Genomic DNA, 18,182 nt, shown 5'->3' with positions numbered 1-18,182 from the left:
TGTGTTCATGTAAACGTGTTGGTCTGATGCAAAGGAAAAGATTCTGGAAGTACCAAACTAGTGCATATGTTATGCTTATTTTTTCCTCCTGCAGTGCAGAGGTGCTGTTCCATAGTAGGATGTAAGATGGCACTCTGCTAAGGAAAATAAGATTTCAAAGTTGAATGAATTAAAGTAATTTGTCAAGTCCCAAAATGGAAGTGTCAACCAGTTACTGACTCACTGCATTTGTGCGTTATATTACATATTTGTATGTGATTCTGTGAGAAATTCAAGCACTTAAGAATGGGAAAAATAGCCTGCACTATGTTTTCATTCAACTTCACACATTAAAATCTGTTCAGCTTCCTGAGAAGGCTTTGAGCTTTAAATTGTAGATTTTATTTTTAACACAACTTTTTAGATTGTTAACTGTTATCTCATAACCTCATGTTAAGTTCTATTTGGTTTAAGAGACTTCAGTGAATTTAGATTTTCATCCCTCTCCCCACCCCCAGTTGGATTTTTTACATATGATTTTAATGTAATTTTCTGATAAAAGTGCACATTGCACTTGTAGTAGTACTTGGTACAAATTATTTCAATTTCTCTGGCTTTAATGTATGGTACTTGGGACCACTGAAATAAGTTCTGCTTGTTGGGTGTTCTGCAATTGTTGCATCTAACATTGGGTACAAAATAACAATGGTAAAGTAATAAAATATAGAAATGTAATTGGTAAGGAAATTGAACATTACAGGAAAGTGTTCTTTGAAAGTCTTATGAAATATACCATTTGAATGGCATTATGTAAAGCCATTAAACAGGTTCTGCTGAAGTAACCATTCTATCTTCAGATGGCTGTTTTTGAGAATGAACAGCATAAATTCATTCTTGCTTCCTATTCTGGACATATGGATATAGCAGGAAGAGATGTCACATGTCATCATAAACACTTGCATAGAATGTACAGCACAGAAACAGGCCATTTGGTCTACAGGGTATGCTCCACTCCAACAGATAAATCTCACATCAAGTATAGTGAATAACCTATTTTGCTCAATTATTGAGTGAAGATTTAGAATTTAGCATTCTATTGTAATTTCCCATCTGTTGCCATTGGCTTGGTGATCACAGGATGTCATCCCATAAAATTGAATGATACTTTATATAAAAAGTTTCATAGCAACATCTTTTGCATAGTGAATTACTGTGAAAATCGTATGTAGGGGCGGCGCAGTGGTTAGCACCGCAGCCTCACAGCTCCAGGGACCCGGGTTCGATTCTGGGTACTGCCTGTGCAGAGTTTGCAAGTTCTCCCTGTGTCTGCGTGGGTTTTCTCCGGGTGCTCCGGTTTCCTCCCACATCCAAAGACTTGCAGGTGATAGGTAAATTGGCTGTTATAAATTGCCCCTAGTGTAGGTAGGGAATATGGGATTACTGTAGGGTTAGCATAAATGGGTGGTTGTTGGTCAGCACAGACTCGGTGGACCGAAGGGCCTGTTTCAGTGCTGTATCTCTAAATAAAAAAATTAAATAGAAGCAGGAGGTTGTGTGGTTTTGGTTAACTTAAGAGTTGGGCCCATTCAAGCATTGCGTTATAAGGCTTATATGTAATATATTTATTATGTACAAATACTGCTGCATAATTAATGGAAAGCCTAAAATGCCTTGTATCAGTAAAGCTGTTTCAGACCAAGTCTTCAACTTAAACAAGGGCAATTACAGAGGTATGAAGAAAGAGTTGTTGAAAGTCGGCTGGGAAGATATACTACAGGGGAAGTCAGTAGATGAGTAGTGGCAGACTTTTAAGCAGATATTTCATAACACTCAGCAAACATTTATTCCAGTCAGAAGGAAGGACTCGAAGAGAACGATGAACCATCCTTGGATAACAAAGGAAGTTAAGGAGAGTATCAAATCAAAAACAAAGGCGTACAATGCAGTGAAAATGAGTGGTAGGCCAAAGGATTGGGAATATTTTAGAAACCTGCAGCGGATGACTAAAAAACTAATAAAGAGGGAGAAAATTGATTGAGAGTAAATTGGCAATAAATATAAAAACAAACAGTAAGAGCTTCTATGGGTATATTAAAAGGAAGAGAGTAGCTAAAGTAAGTGTGGGACCCTTAGAGGATGAGACTGAGGAATTAATAACAGGGAACAGGGAAAATGCAGATAATTTAAACCAATATTTTGCATCGGTCTTCACGGTGGACGACACTATAAACATCTCAACAATAATAGATGAACAAGGTGTAAATGGGAGGGAGGAACTTGTAACTATCTCTCTCCTGAGGAAAAAGGTGCTGGACAAACTGATGGGACTAAAGGCAGTCAAATCGCCAGGACCTGATGGCCTGCATACAAGGGTTTTAAAAGAAGTGGCTGCAGAGATAGTGGAGGCATTGGTCATAATATACCAAAATTCACTGGATTCTGATAGGGTACCAGTGGATTGGAAAACTGCTAATGTGGCACCCCTGTTCAAGAAAGGAGGGAGGCAGAAAGCAGGAAACTACAGACCAGTTAGCTTAACATCAGTCATTGGGAAAATGCTAGAGTCCATTATTAATGAAGAAATAGCAGGACATTTAGAAAAATATAATGCAATCAAACAGAGTCAACATGGTTTTATGAAAGGGAAATCATGTTTGACAAATTTGTTACAGTTCTTTGAGGATATAACAAGCAGAGTGGATAAAGAGCAACCAGTAGATGTAGTGTATTTGGATTTTCAGAAGGCATTTGATAAGGTGCCACATAAAAGGTTATTGCACAAAATAAGAGCTCTGGGTATTGGGAGTAATGTGTTGGCAAGGATTGAGGACTGGCTAACACACAGAAGGCAGAGAGTCGGGATCAATGGGTCTTTTTCGGGTTGGAAAGCCGTAACTAGTGGGGTGCCACAAGGATTGTTCCTAGGGCCTCAACTATTTACTATCTATATTAATGACCTAGAGGAAGGGGCAGAGTGTAGTGTATCCAAATTTGCTGATGATACAAAAATAGGTGGGAAGGCATGTTGTGATGAGTACACAAAGAATCTGCAAAGAGATATAGATAGGTTAAGTGAGCAAAAACGTGGCAGATGGTGTTCAATGTGGGAAAGTGTGAGGTAATCCACTTTGGTAGGGAGAATAAAAAGGCATATTATTTAGAGTAAGACCACAAAATACTACAGTGCAGAGTGATCTGGGTGTTCTTGTGCATGAAACGCAGAAGGTTAGCATGCAGGTCGAGCAAGTAATTAGGAAGGCAAATGGAATTTTGGCCTTTATTGCTAGGGGTTTAGAGTTTAAAAATAGGAAAGTCTTGTTACAACTGTACAGGGTGTTGGTGAGGCCATACCTGGAGTACTGAGTACAGTTTAGGTCCCCGTATTTAAAGAAGGATATACTAGCATTGGAGGCAGTTCAGAAAAGGTTCACTAGGCTGATTCCTGGGATGAAGGGGTTGTCTTATCAAGAACTGTTAAACAAGTTAGGCCTTTATTCATTGGAGTTTAGAAGAATGAGAGGTGATCTTATACAAACATATAAGATTTTAAGGGGGCTTGACAGGGTAGATGTTGAGAAGATGTTTCCACTTGTGGGGGAATCTCAAAGTAGGGGACATAGTTAGAGAATAAGGGGGCACACATTTAAAACTGAGATGAGAAGGAATTTCTTCTCTCAGAAGGTGGTGAATCTCTGGAATTCTCTGCCTCAGAGAGTTGTGGAGGCTAGGTTACTAAATGTATTTAAGGAGGAGGTAGATAGATTTTTGAAATCTCGGGGAGTTGAGGGTTATGCAGAGCAGGCCCAAAAGAGGAGTTGAGGCCTGGGACAGATTAGCCATGATCTTATTGAATGGCGGGGCAGGCTTGAGGGGCTGAATGGCCTACTCCTGCTCCTATTTCTTATGTTCTACAGTGTAGCAAAAGTGGTGAGTGTACAAAGTGAGGGAAACAAAAAGATACTAATGTTTTCAAGAATTCAAATACATGAATAGTATTAGTTAATACACAAACAGTTGGTTATAAAATGTTATCTCAAAGGGGAACGAAAGTCTAGCAGGATCACAAAATAAAATCATAAATATAAACTGCCTCTCTTTATTAAAGAAACACTTCAAATTTGTTGCCTGCTATTTTGAGCTTCTCTCTGCCTCCTGAGTGCCTCTGGTGACTTTCCTAACTGGAGGAACTCTGTTACAATGGCTCGGAGCATTTTAATGACAGTTGCAGTTTTGGGCAGCATGGGAGCCAACCTGGAAATTATTTACCAAAGGAAAACAGCCAATGCACTGAGTACTTCTTACTTGTATGTGGAGGTCAAACTTCAACCAAAGCATGACATTACTGCAATAAGGAATCTCTCATTCTAAGGTTGAAGTGACAATGCTAGGTTGTTGCAGCCTTAATTTTGCAGAATTTCCTCATGACATGGAGCTATCTGTTCTGTTAAACTAACATATGATCAGTGAGTACTGCTGCCAAGCAGAGGTGCTAACATCATAGGTGTCCAAATTGACTGCTGCGGTTTTCTACATTACAGTACTGACTACACTTTAAAATACTTCATTGGCTGTGAAGTACTTCAGGATGTCCCAAGATTGTGAAAGGGGCTATATCAATGCAAGCTCTTTATTTATCACCTTGTAGTCAAAAAGAATGCCCAAGTGGCGAATAAATGCATAGTTCTTTATTTTTTAAAAGTTGTTTTGCTTGAATTACAAGATTATTCATGTTATTGGATGCACTGTAATACTAATACTATTCATCAGTATCTGAAAATCCAATATATTTATACCAGAATGGTTTTGATCCATTCTCATTCACAGCTGAGTGACCTGGAGAAGAAGCACACCATGCTGGAGATGAATGCACGTGGTCTTCAACAGAAACTGGAGACAGAACGAGAGCTAAAACACAGACTGATCGAGGAGGTAGGGCAAATATCAGAGATCGTTCCATGCAGCATAAAATGTTTTTCTTATGCAAAATTCTTGATTGATTATTTAGATGCTGGTTAACTGATTAAATGAAATATGATGGTATATGGTCCTGTTCAATGCTAAGTATGATAGTTCAATGGAAGTAGGTCTGACGGAGTTAGGAAGCTGAATAGGTTCCATGTTAAAGGAGAAGATTGTCTTTTAAAAGGTGGAGGAATGTATGTCCATGGCAGGGCACCAATTAAAAGTACAGGGTGAGCATTTTCATTTCTGCTAAGGAACATGGAAAAGCATGCCTGGGATTTGGCTTGCTGCATTCCTTTCCTGAGCAGAATTGAGCATCTTGATAGCTCTCCCAGTTGCAGGGCTCTGGTGTTATTAACATTGTGAATGAGATTTCATGGTTATTAACTGTGACCAAATTTTCCCTAGCTTAGTAAATGAGATTCTTTCTGTCCATCTCTGCACATTCATGCCATATGTTTTGAACCTTGTGCTTACTCACTTTATTTAGCAAACGAAACTGCAGCAGCAGCTAGACATGCACAAAACGCATATTTTCCGTCTGACTCAAGGACTGCAGGAAGCCCTGGATCAGGCTGACTTGTTAAAGACTGAGCAGAGTGATTTGGAGTACCAGATTGCAAACATGCAGGTGAGAGTTAAATGCAATAGAAAATCAGATCACTTTCTTACTATGTGGTGACTGAGATGGTACAGAAAAGCAATAACAAATTGAGGTACAACCTGTACAATCATTTCTTCCCAGAAACCAGTGGCATTGACCAATATAGTAGTGAAAGCACAGGAATGTGGTCTTTAGAGTATATTAGTATGTCAGGGAGGATTAAGACCTGAGGTAACTTTGAGTATACATATCTTGCATTTGCTATGGTGCATCAGCATCAGTTGGTATAGGGGGTAACTGAAAATGTTTGATGCCTTTAATGTGAAATTTCACATCTATCTCTGCTAATCTTAGCGAAAAAAATAAAATAAACCAACAACTGTATTTAATCATATTTTACTCACCTCTACGTTTTGCTGAAACCATGGGATTACAGGTTTCACAACGTTGGCTTGTGTCCTCCTGTCCTGCTTTCCTGTCTGATTTAGAGGTTATGTTCTTCACTGACAGAGTGAGGTTTGGGATGGGGGAAGGACCATACTAATCTGGTAATACTGAAGATTATTTCTGTATTGATTTCACAATTAAAAGATGTACAGTTTACCATTTCTGTATGAAGATATGTGTGTATGCATATGTGAAAGCAGTTATATCAATCTAACATTTTTGAGCCAAGACCTGAATTCAGTGGAAGGTTAATGGAATATCCTGGTTTCCAACATTTAAAAAAAAAAGCAGCAGAAATTAACTTTTCTCCAATTGGCCTATGATTGGTGTGTACATGTTGGAACAGTTGAAATAGAAGCCCATATTCAGTGTCCACTGTTCTCTGTTCTCTCAGATGGTGTTCTCCCATGATAGAGTGAAACTGGAAGGTACTATCACTCAACAGTCTAAACTGATCGATTTCCTACAATCAAAGATGGACCTGCCAATTAAAAAGAAGAAGGTAGTTAAATGTGAATACAAACTGAAGCTGATTGTAAGGATATTATGTGAATGGAATTACAATCATGCCTGTTTGAAATTTCTTGAGTAGACTATTGAACTTTGAAGCAGTATACCAAGGTTAGGACAACAATCATTTGAATGCTTACTGGGGGGAATGAAACTAAACATGGCCCAAATTTTGATTTATTGCAGAGACAAGTTAAAAGAATGGGCTGTTTTCAACATGGAAAATGAGTGCAAACTTGTTTTCTCATTGAACTTCCCTGTGATTGGGATGTGGGTACACAGCATTTTCTGAGAGACTGATATCTTTCTGACAGCTATCCTCAGAGTGGTGCATTCAATTGGGTAACTGATCCTGAAACATCAATGAATTGGTAGAGGATTAAAAATCCAGTTTCTTTAGTGGTGCCTCAGCTTGTAGTCTTTTGATAGCTCTGAACTGCAAGGGGTCTGTGGCATAACAAGTGGGCTCATAGCTTCATGTACCAAATTTAATCCTCTTTAAATATTGATGGTAGGAGCATGACTGTTGGTCAAGCAGTTGAGTGCTTGACTTCTGATTAGAAGGCCACATCCCAGACCTGTGTGCATGGCCTTATAAAGCAAATTGTGTGCATCCATACAATTGTATACTGCTGATATCGCACTTTGTTTCATAATTGTGCCCTTTTGCTTTGTCTATAAAATCTTCTGTTGCCATTCACATTAATCCCAACATGTATAGCTACTTTGGAGCTCTTTTTTCCTATCTCTATTATTCCCTATAATCCCCATTAAGCACATAATAACTTGATTAACCTTCTCCTCCCTGTGTGCCCCTTTCTATCTACATATGTAATTGTGGATTTCTGCCCTGAAAGAAAAAATAATTTGTTTTTCTTTTTCATCTTATGACGTGGTGTGAGGGAGCATTCACTCCACTAATAAAACCGATGACTAGAATGCAAAATAAATCAGTTATTGATGTGATTGAGACTTACCACTCCTATTGAAGGAAGGGCATTGCTCACATTCTGTATTCAAATTCTTCTAGCTCTACTTAACATTTACTTCTTCAAAATGCTTGTCCTTTTAAAATTAGTATGCATGCTGCCACTAATTTCAGTATTAGTAATTCAGCTGAGGATTACACCTTCGTTACAGATTTCTATGTTGTCAGCTTTGCATTGTTCCTCAGCCCTAGGCACGTTGACATGGTGGTTTCTTGCTGAGCGGGTGGTTCTGATTATGACACCATTCCTTGTATGCAGAGTTTGTTTGGGCGCCGGCGTGAGGACCCTTCTCTTCCTGTCCAGATACCCATGCAGTACAATGATCTGAAAGTAGCCTTGGATAAGGAGAGATGTCGAAACATGGAGCTAGAAGATGCACTGCAGAAAATCCGCGTAGAGTTGAAATGTGTGCGGGAGGAAGGTAAGAACATTTAAAGAGGCAAGGACTTATCTGTGTGTTTCAAATAATGGTTTAGTGATGTGCATTAACACAGTCAGATTTGGCTGCAGTAAGAGGCCCCTCAACAGACATTAGGGTTTAAGCAAAAGTGAGAAGCAGCTTAACATTCCTAAAGAGGGGAGAGTACCATTTGTTTGAGAGTGTTCTGTGTATTTCTGTTCATGGGACTGTCTGGGCACTTTTGGGAGCCAAATGCATCTATTGGTAACTTCAGTATTACAGAGTTGAATTGCAGATGTTCATTCTTTACCTGATACTTTTTACTGCTATTTGCTGCTCTGCATCTTGGTTCTATAATTGTGTAAAGAAAATGCAATCATTTCCTCTAGGCCGATTAGCATTAAAACCACATACAAAGCTGAGTTTGTATTTGTTTAACTTGGAATTCTCAAAGGCATGAAATCTTTAAATAGTCTCCAAATGTTATTAGTAGATTGTTTATCAAATCAGGTTGATTTATTTTTGAAGTGATGTAATGAGTGCCAAAAGCTAGAATTCATTTTTTATTAAGAAAAACTCCTTATTAATGGTATTATGGTCATGGATATTTCCAGATGTCTTCTTTTATAACTTAAATACTGCTGGAATTTGCATTTGTCAGGTTAAAAACCTCTATTCTGGAAGGCATCGTCAGCCAGTCTACTCTCGTTTATCAGGTTGTTTCTGATAAGGCTATAAAAATGCAAATGACACATTGGCGTTCATTCCAGAGGAACAGAATTGAAAAGCAAAAAAGTTGTTAAGCTTGTATAGGACCTTGATTAGACCACAGTACTGTGCACAGTTCTGGTCTCCATATTACAAAAAGGATATAGAGGCACTAGAGAAGATGCCACAAAGATTTACAAGTATGATTACAGAACTGTGAGGTTATAACGACCAGGAAAGACTGAACAGGCTGGAGCTCTTGTCTCTAGAATAGAGAAGGCTCAGGGGTGGCCTAATGGATGCCGTTAAAAATTAGGAAGGGCTTGATAAGGTGCGAATAGAGAAGATGTTTCTACTTGTGCAGAAGTCCAAAGCAAGGGGTCAAAAATATAAGATAGTTGCAAATAAAGTCAATAAAGAATTTCGAGAAAGTTCTTTCATGACACTGAGTAAGAACCTGAAAGTTGCTACCACATTGAGCAGTGGTGAATAGCATAGATGCATTTAAGGGGAAGCTTGATGAAGGAGAAAGGAATAGAAGGATATCTGATCGGATTAGATGGAGTAGCCTGGGAAGAGGCTCTTGTAGAATATAAACATCAGCATAAACAAATGGCCTGTTTCTGTGCTGGAAATTCTAGTAATAACACTAGTAAAATTTGTTGGCCATATTTTTGTAGAATCCTGACAGAATGTACTCATTACAAAGCAATTGGTTTTGCTTCAGGTCAGTGTCCTCGCAGGTTCCCCAGACGATGTACTCCATCAGCATAATAAATTGCTAACCTTGGGAAGCTGAATATGGCTTCTTTTGGGGCTGAAAGGGCTCCTGCAGACCTGAATTAAAGCATCATTGGATCAGGTACAGGAAAAGGCCTTTTTTATTGCCTTTATACCACAGCACCCTTGTATTGACATCAGACCACTGTATCCTTTAACTCCAATAATTAGTCTTACATCGAGGAGAAAACTATCATTTTCAAGATAAAAGTATGCTAGACTTGTAAACAAGAAGGATTATTTGTATTAAATGAGAGTTCTCACTCCATGTTTCTTAAAGCTTTTTTTTTTTGCATCAATGTGCGCTCATATTGAGGATACTTTGGCTTTTGTGACAGACCTTTTATTGCATTCCAAGACAAAGTTCCGCTTTATCTTTAAAGGATAAAGGTGCTCAAGAGTAAAACAATGGTAACGTTGGCAGTTTGCTGGTTGCCTTCCATAACTAGTGGGCACTGCATAAACTACATTGTTTGTGTTACACCTAAGCTTATTGTCATTTGGTATTTTAATAAGGCCAACCATCCTTCACAAAATATTTATGGTGTCCTAACTGCCCCCTTTTCCTCCCCCTCCTCTCCCCCTCCTCCATTTTCTCCCACCCACCCCTTTTCTCCTGTTCACGTGCTCAAAACCTATCCCCAATTAATACCTACTACCTGAATATAGTTAACACCACATATCTCTTCTTGCAGTTGTTTGGTATGTGCTGGACAACCTGAGCAGGGCACAAGGTATTCGCATGAAAGGTCTTTATTCCGCATGCCAGCACCTTCCTGGTGGATGCAAAGTTCTTCAAGATAGATAAAGGGATATCTATATAGCTCACTTTAAGTTCATCTGTCTAGAATAAAGATAAGCTTGTTACTCAAAATATATTTAATTACTGATGTGGCACAAAATTTGACCTTTTCTTTGTCATCTTAAACTCATCTCCAAAGCTGAATTGGAATTCCACTCTTTCAGGAAGTCAAACTGTTTGAATTTTTACCTGGTGTCTCAGTCCTCTGCGAAAGAATGCAGGGTTTACTAACTTTGATCTTACAAAGATAGGAAGGGTTTTACATGCAAGATTGTGGTTTTAGACAACTTTAAAAAAACAAAACTAAATAGTTTAACCTTCTAAACAAGTTTTTTTTGTGTTCTGGTAACTGGTAGTTGAAGTACACAGGGCAGGGCAGGTTCTTGTTTACCAGATCATAGGCATTTCTTGTGCTAATTTTTTTTTAAGAGGAATAGAATACTTGCATTTATACAGCACTGCAACAGCAACCAGCACCTTTAACGTAGAAGATGTTCGAAGGCAATTCACAGAGGTTATCATTTGAAATTTGACACTAACCCAGATGAAATATTAGGATAGGCTTGGTCAAAGCACAGTGGCGCAGTGGTTAGCACCGCAGCCTCACAGCTCCAGGGACCCAGGTTCGATTCCGGGTACTGCCTGTGTGGAGTTTGCAAGTTCTCCCTGTGTCTGCGTGGGTTTTCTCCGGGTGCTCCGGTTTCCTCCCACAAGCCAAAAGACTTGCAGGTTGATAGGTTAATTGGCCATGATAAATTGTCACTAGTATAGGTAGGTGGTAGGGAAATATAGGGACAGGTGGGGATGTTTGGTTGGAATATGGGATTAGTGTAGGATTAGTATGAATGGGTGGTTGATGTTCGGCACAGACTCGGTGGGCCGAAGGGCCTGTTTCAGTGCTGTATCTCTAATCTAATCTAAAAAAAAAGAGGCAAGTTTTAAGGAGTGTCTTAAAGGAGGAGAGAGGTGGAGGACTGTAGGGCTGGAGGAGGTTACAGATATAGGAAGGAATACTAAGACTATCCTGAAGAGCTCAGGAGGAGCTGAGTTACAGTGAAGCGAGCTAAAGGGCACAACAGCAGAGGGAGTTGAGCAAGAGCAGAGTGAGATAAAAGGTGCAATGGCAGAGGAGGGCTGAGAAAACGAAGAGCAGGAGCTGAGCGAAATAAAAAGGTGTGGTGGCAGAGCAGTGCCGAGACCAGAAGGAGCCCTGGCAGAAATTGAGTTATGTCAGCGTTGTTGCAGAGAGGAAGGAGCCACAGATCCCGAGGAAACTAAAATCAATACAGATGATAAGTATTGAGGTAAGGAGCGAAAATAATTAAATTGGATTTTAAAACTTAAGTTTGTTTTTCAAGTCTTAACTAAACTTATCAGAAATGAAACTTGGTAGTCCAATAAATAAAGGCATGGTAGGGCATCTCAGTCTCATCAGATGCACATCTTATTCCATGTGGGAACTCCAGGACACTTCTGATGCCCTGGACGGCCATAAGCGCAAGAAGTGTTACAGCTGGAGGAGCTCAAGCTCCAGGTTTCTGAGCTTGTGTGGCAGTTGGAGTTGCTGCAGTGCATCCACAAGGCTGAGGGTTTCATGGATAGCATGTTTCCAAATGTGATCACCCTGCAGCTTAAGGATGTGCAGGCAGAGAGGGAATAGATGACCATCAGACTGTCAAGTAGGAGCATGTAGGTTGTCTCCTGAGTGCGTCTCGCTCTCCAACCGATATTCAATTCTGAATACTGGTGAACGTGATGATTCCTCTGGGTAGTGCAGCCAGAGCCAAGTCCATAGCACCAGGGGTTGCTCAGCTGTTTAGGAAGGAAGGAGGAAGATTAGGAAACCAGCAGTGATAGGGGATTCTATTGTTAGGGGAGCAAACGGGAGATTCTGTGACCGCAGATGTGATTCCAGGTATGTTGCCAGGGTCAAGGATGTCACTGAGCAGTGTCAAGAAAACATACAATACCAAATAATAATTTTTAATTCATCAGTTGGAAACCTATATTAAACTTTTAAAAAGGAGCTGGGATCTCACAGTTAACTTTTAAAAAAAGCTGGCAGTTATTTAGCATTGAAATGCCTCACATTCCAGGACATCAAATCGGAGACGCATGCCTAACGAGGTTGCATCCAGGACAATGCCACATGAATTTGGAAACCGCTAACAGCTTTGCTTCTAATGGCAAAACATTCAAAGTCATCTTGGAACATTAACAGTGCAGTCATACCTCTCAAGGGTAAACATTGAAACAATGAGACTCTAGAGAGATTGAAAATATCTAGGCTCGAATCTAATTAATTTGCAAACAGGACTGGACAATCATGTAACTGTCTCCCCATCTGTGGAGAAACTAGCAGTCTTTTGCAAAAGGACAATCTCCTGAGACTTTGAAGCAGACAGGCTTTGAATGCTAACCAGATCAGACCCCAGTGGGGCTGTCTCTCTCTCTCTCCCTCAAAAACATCGCAAGTTTGAAATCTGTCTGTGACTGTGGAATCCCCAAGTCTACCATTGCTGTGTCTGCAAGAAAAACCTAAACCAGGTGGACCTGCCACAAAGTGCACTTCTACCAGCCAAAGACTTCAAGATCACAACTTCAGCTGGAAGACAAATGAATTACCCAAACCCACAGACTGTATATTTTTATTGTTCTGGACTCTAAACCAAACTATTTCTCATCACTCTGTACTCTGTTTGTTCGTGTGATTCTCGTTTGCATTTATGAGTGAAAATGTAGCATAGTTTTATAATTTTATTTAGATTGAGTTTAGTTTTTAAGTACAATAAACTCACCTCTTTCTTGTTTAAACTCAAGAAAACCTGTCCGATTGGTTCTTTTACGATCACAACAAAGGAAAAAGGTAAAACGCTCACTGAAGTGGTAAGCACATCCACTGTTTTAAAAGAAATAAACCCTGTTGTGGTCAAACAAGGAGAAGGACAATAGGGGAGCCTTGTGACCCCCTCCTCACCTGATCGTAACAGCGGCTTCAGAGCACTCTGAGGGGAGGGAGCGAACAGCCAGAGATCATGATCCATATCGGTACCAAGGGTGATCCTGAACTTCCAGTCACCTATCATTTTAATTCTGCACCTTGCTCACACTGTGAGCTTTCTGACTTTGGCCTGCTGCAGCATTCCAGTGAAGCTCAATGCAAGCTGAGGAACAGCACCTCATCTTTTGTCTGGACATTTTAAAGCCTTCTGGACTCCAAATTGATTTCAACAATTTTAGAATGCAACCTATGTCCCCATTCTGTTTGTTTTATCTCTCTTTTTTTTGTGCTTTCCTATGGCAGGCAGCAGCTATTCAGGATCCTGCCAATCACAAGTCCTCTAGATGCATCTTTTGTTTCTTTACTTGTCCCATTACCACTCTCTTTGGCCTTGCACCATGAAAACTTTTGGCATTTAATCTCTCCTGCCCTTCGCCCTCTCACCAATGATAGAGGTAGAAAGAGGGATGAGGTCCTGCAGGCAGAATTTAGAGAGCTAGTAAAGAGACTAGCAAACATGACCTCAAAGGTAGTAATCTCTGAATTACTCCCGGTGCCATGCGCTAGTGAATATAGAAATAGGAGGGTAGAATAGATGAATGTGTGGCTGGAGAGATGGTACAGGAAGGAAGGCTTTAGATTCCTGAGCCATTGGGACCAGTTTTGGGGGAGATGGGACTTGTACAAGCTGGATAGCTTTCACCTCAACAAAGCTGGGACTTGTCTTTAAGGGGCAGTTTGCTAGCACCATTGGGGAGGGTTTAAGCTAACTTGGCATGGAGATGAGAACCAGAATGTAGCATTATAAAGGACAATCAAGGTGCACAAAGAATTGGGAGAAACAGATAGCAATAGAGTAAGAAATAGTAAGATATTACTTGGGAGTCAGACTAAGAGGGAAGGCAGTATGGTCTAAATTAAGTTTAGTGCACATATTTAAACGCACAAAGCTTGGTAAGTAAGACTTGAGCTGCAGGTGCAAATACGCACATGGGAATATGATGTAGCGATAATTGAGACCTGGCTTAAAAAATGGCAGGACAGGGTAGTAAATATTCCTGTGTACAAGGTGTTCAGGAAAGATAAGCAAGGAAAGAAAGGAGTAGGGGTGCCAGTATTGATTTAAGCAGAATATTGAAGTGCTGGAGAGAGAGAATATCCTCGGCATGGACTAGATACATCAAGGGGCCTCCTTCTGTGCCGTAAATGACTATATGGTTCTTGAGGAGTCAAGGTTAGGATTAGAGTTAAACAATGGAGGTGCCATTACACTACTGGATATACTCTATAGGCCACAGGCCACCAACTAGTGGAGAAAGATAGAGGAGCAAATTTGCAGGGAAATTATAGAGGTGAAAAAATTATAAAATAGTGATAATGGGGACTTTATTTATCCTAATATAGACTGGGATAGTAATAGTTTAAAGGGTAGAGAGGGGTAGAGTTTCTAAAGAGTGTTCAGGAGAATTTCTTGATCAGTTTGTTTCTGGCCCAACGAGGAAGGAGGCATTACTTGATCTGGTTCTAGGGAATGAGATGGATCAAGTGTCATTAGGGCACATTTAGGGGACAGTGATCATAGTATCATAAGGTTTAGGTTGGCCATGGAAAAGGTCAACAAGAATCTCAAGTAAAAATACTTAATTGGAGGAAGGTCAACCTCAGTGGGGTGAGAACGGATCTGTCCCAGGCAAATTGAAATCTAAGATTGGCAGGCAAAACTGTTAATGGAACAATAGGCTGCCTTTAAAGAAGAGATCGGGCACAATCGAGGTACTTTCCCACGAGAGGGAAGGGGGAAGGGTAGGACAACCAAAGTCAGAGCTCCCTGGATGATGAAAGAGATAGAGCGCAAGATGAAGCAGAAGAAGGGTGCGTATGACAGATGTCAGGATGACAGTACAAGTGAGAATGAGGCTGTATATAGAAAGTTTAGAGACAAAGTGAAAAAGGAAATGAGAGTCAAAGAGACTGACAGCTAACAAAAAAGGAAATCCAAAAGTCTTCTGTAGGCATATAAATAGTAAAAGGGTAGTAAGAGGAGGGGTGGGCCACTTAGGGACCAAAAAGGGGATCTACGCATGGAGACAGGGCAAAGCTAAGGTACTAAATAAGTACTTTGCATCTGTGTTTATCAAGGAAGAAGATGCTGCCAAAGTTATAGTGAATAAGGGGGTGGCTGAGATAATGCATGGGCTAAAAATTGATAGAGGAGGTACTAGAAAGGCTGGCTGTGATTAACGTTGATAAGTCTGATAGGATTGGATGGGATGCATTCGAGGAGGCTGAGGGAAGTAAGGGTGGAAATTGCGGAGGCACTGGCCATAATCTTTCAATCCTCCTTCGATACGGGCTGGTGCTGAAGACTGGAGAATTGCAGATGTTACACTTTTGTTCAAAAAAAAAGGTGTAAGGATAAATCCAGCAACTGCAGGCCAGTCACTGTAACCTATGGTGGGCAAACTTTTAGAAACGATAATCCAGGACAAAATTAACAGTCAATTGGACAAGTGTTAATTAATGAAAACCAGTACAGATATGTTAAAGGCAAATCATGTTTAACTAATTTGATTGAGTTTTTTGATGAGATAACAGAGAGGGCCGAAGAAGATAATGCTCTTGATGTGGTGTGTATGGACTTCTAAAAGGTGTCTGATAAAGTGCCACATAGGAGACTTGCCAGCAGAGTTGATGCCCATGGAATAAAAAGGAAAGTGGCAGCATGGATATGAAATTGGCTGAGTGACAGAAAGCAGAGAGTAGTGGTGAAAGGTTATTTTCAGTCTGAAGGTAAGTAGAGAGTGGTGTTCCCTAGTTGTTGGTATTAGGGTCACTGCTTTTCTTGATCTATATTAATGACCTAGACTTGGGTGTACAGGGCACAATTTCAAAATCTACAGATGACACATAACTTGGAAGTATTGTGAACCGTGAGAAGGATAGTGATAGACTTCAAGAGGACTTAGCAGAATGGGTGGTTACATGGCAGATAAAATTTAATACAGAGAAATGTGAAGTGATACATTTTGGTCGGTAAAATGAGGAGAGGCAATATAAACTAAAGGATACAATTCTAAGGAGGTGTAGGAACAGAGAGACCATATGTGCACAAGTCATTGAAGGTTGCAGGGCGGGTTGAGAAAGTGGTTAAAAGGCAGTATGGAATTCTGGTCTTTTTAGAAGCATAGAGTAGAAAAGCAAGGAAGTTATGGTGAACCTTTATAAGACACTGGTTTGGCCTCAACTGAAGTATTGTCCAATTCTGGGCACTGTACCGTGGGAAGGACTTGAAGGCTTTAGAGAAGGTGCAGAAAAGATTTACAAGAATGGTTCCAGGGACAAAGGACTTTAGCTACAAGAATAAATTGGAGAAGCTGGGTTGTTCTCTTTAGAAAAGAGAAGGTTGGGAGGAGATTTGATAGAAGTATTTAAAATCATGAGGGGTCTGGACAGAGTAGATGGAGAGAAGCTGTTCTCATTGGCGGAAGGGTCGAAAACCAGACGACACTGATTTAAGGTGATTGACAAAAAAAAAACCAATGGCAACATGAGAGAAATTGTTTTTTTTAGGTAGCAAGTGATTAGGATCTGGAATACACTGCCCGAGAGTGTGATGAAGGCAGATTCAATCATGGCTTACAAATGGGAATTGGATAAGCACCTGGAGAGAAAAATTGCAGGGCCACAGGGGAAAGGTAGGGGAGTGCGACTAGCTGAGTTGTTGTTGCAATGGAAGAAATAGCAGGACATTTAGAAAAATATAATGCAATCAAACAGTCAACATGGTTTTATGAAAGGGAAATCATGTTTGACAGATTTGTTACAGTTCTTTGAGGATATAACAAGCAGAGTGGATAAAGGGGAACCAGTGGATGTAGTGTATTTGGATTTTCAGAAGGCGTTTGATAAGGTGCCACATAAAAGGTTATTGCACAAAATAAGAGCTCAGGGTATTGGGGGTAATGTGTTGGCATGGATCGAGGACTGGCTAACACACAGAAGGCAGAGAATCTGGATCAATGGGTCTTTTTCGGGTTGGAAAGCCGTAACTAGTGGGGTGCCACAAGGAACGTTCCTCAGGCTTCAACTATTTACTATCTATATTAATGGACTTAGAGGAAGGGACAGAGTGTAGCGTATCCAGATTTACTGATGATACAAAAATAGGTGGGAAGGCATGTTGTGATGAGGACACAAAGAATCTGCAAAGAGATATCGATAGGTTAAGTGAGTGGGCAAAAACTTGGCAGATGGTGTTCAATGTGGGAAAGTGTGGGGTAATCCACTTTGGTAGGAAGAATAAAAAGGCATATTATTATTTAGAGTAAGACTACAAAATACTGCAGTGCGGAGGAATCTGGGTGTTCTTGTGCATGAAACACAAAAGGTTCGCATGCAGGTGCAGCAAGTAATTAGGAAGGCGAATGGAATTTTGGCCTTTATTGCTAGGGGGTTAGTGTTTAGAAATAGGAAAGTCTGGTTACAACTGTACAGGGTGTTGGTGAGGCCACACCTGGAGTACTGAGTACAGTTTTGGTCCCCGTATTTAAAGAAGGATATACTAGCATTGGAGGCAGTTCAGAAAAGGTTCACTAGGCTGATTCCTGGGATGAAGGGGTTGTCTTATCAAGAACTGCTAAACAGGTTAGGCCTTTATTCATTGGAGTTTAGAAGAACGAGAGGTGATCTTATACAAACATATAAGATTTTAAGGGGGCTTGACAGGGTAGATGTTGAGAAGATGTTTCCACTAGTGGGGGAATCTCGAAGTAGGGGACATAGTTACAGAATAAGGGGGCACACATTTAAAACTGAGATGAGAAGGAATTTCTTCTCTCAGAGGGTGGTGAATCTCTGGAATTCTCTGCCTCAGAGTTCTGGAGGCTAGGTTACTAAATGTATTTAAGGAGGAGGTAGATAGATTTTTGAAATCCCGGGGAGTGGAGGGTTAGGCGGAGTAGGCCCGAAAGAGGGGTTGAGGCCTGGGACAGATCAGCCAT

The 18,182-nt window shown here is 40.3% G+C and overlaps 1 protein-coding gene across 6 annotated transcripts in view; it reads left to right on the top strand.

Annotated features, from left to right (window-relative positions):
• Window positions 1-18,182, top strand: part of LOC137382811 (citron Rho-interacting kinase-like) — a 231,080-nt gene that overhangs the window by 149,615 nt on the left and 63,283 nt on the right. For all 6 annotated transcript variants that reach the window (XM_068055259.1, XM_068055260.1, XM_068055261.1 and 3 more), the window contains 4 exons: window positions 4,804-4,908; window positions 5,432-5,572; window positions 6,387-6,494; window positions 7,750-7,912. In XM_068055259.1, coding sequence (XP_067911360.1) covers window positions 4,804-4,908; window positions 5,432-5,572; window positions 6,387-6,494; window positions 7,750-7,912 — 517 coding nt within the window. The remainder of the gene's footprint in view (window positions 1-4,803; window positions 4,909-5,431; window positions 5,573-6,386; window positions 6,495-7,749; window positions 7,913-18,182) is intronic.

The sequence above is a fragment of the Heterodontus francisci genome, chromosome 23 (genome assembly GCF_036365525.1).
Source record: "Heterodontus francisci isolate sHetFra1 chromosome 23, sHetFra1.hap1, whole genome shotgun sequence".
NCBI lineage: Eukaryota > Metazoa > Chordata > Chondrichthyes > Heterodontiformes > Heterodontidae > Heterodontus > Heterodontus francisci.
This window is presented reverse-complemented; position numbering and strand designations above follow the sequence as displayed.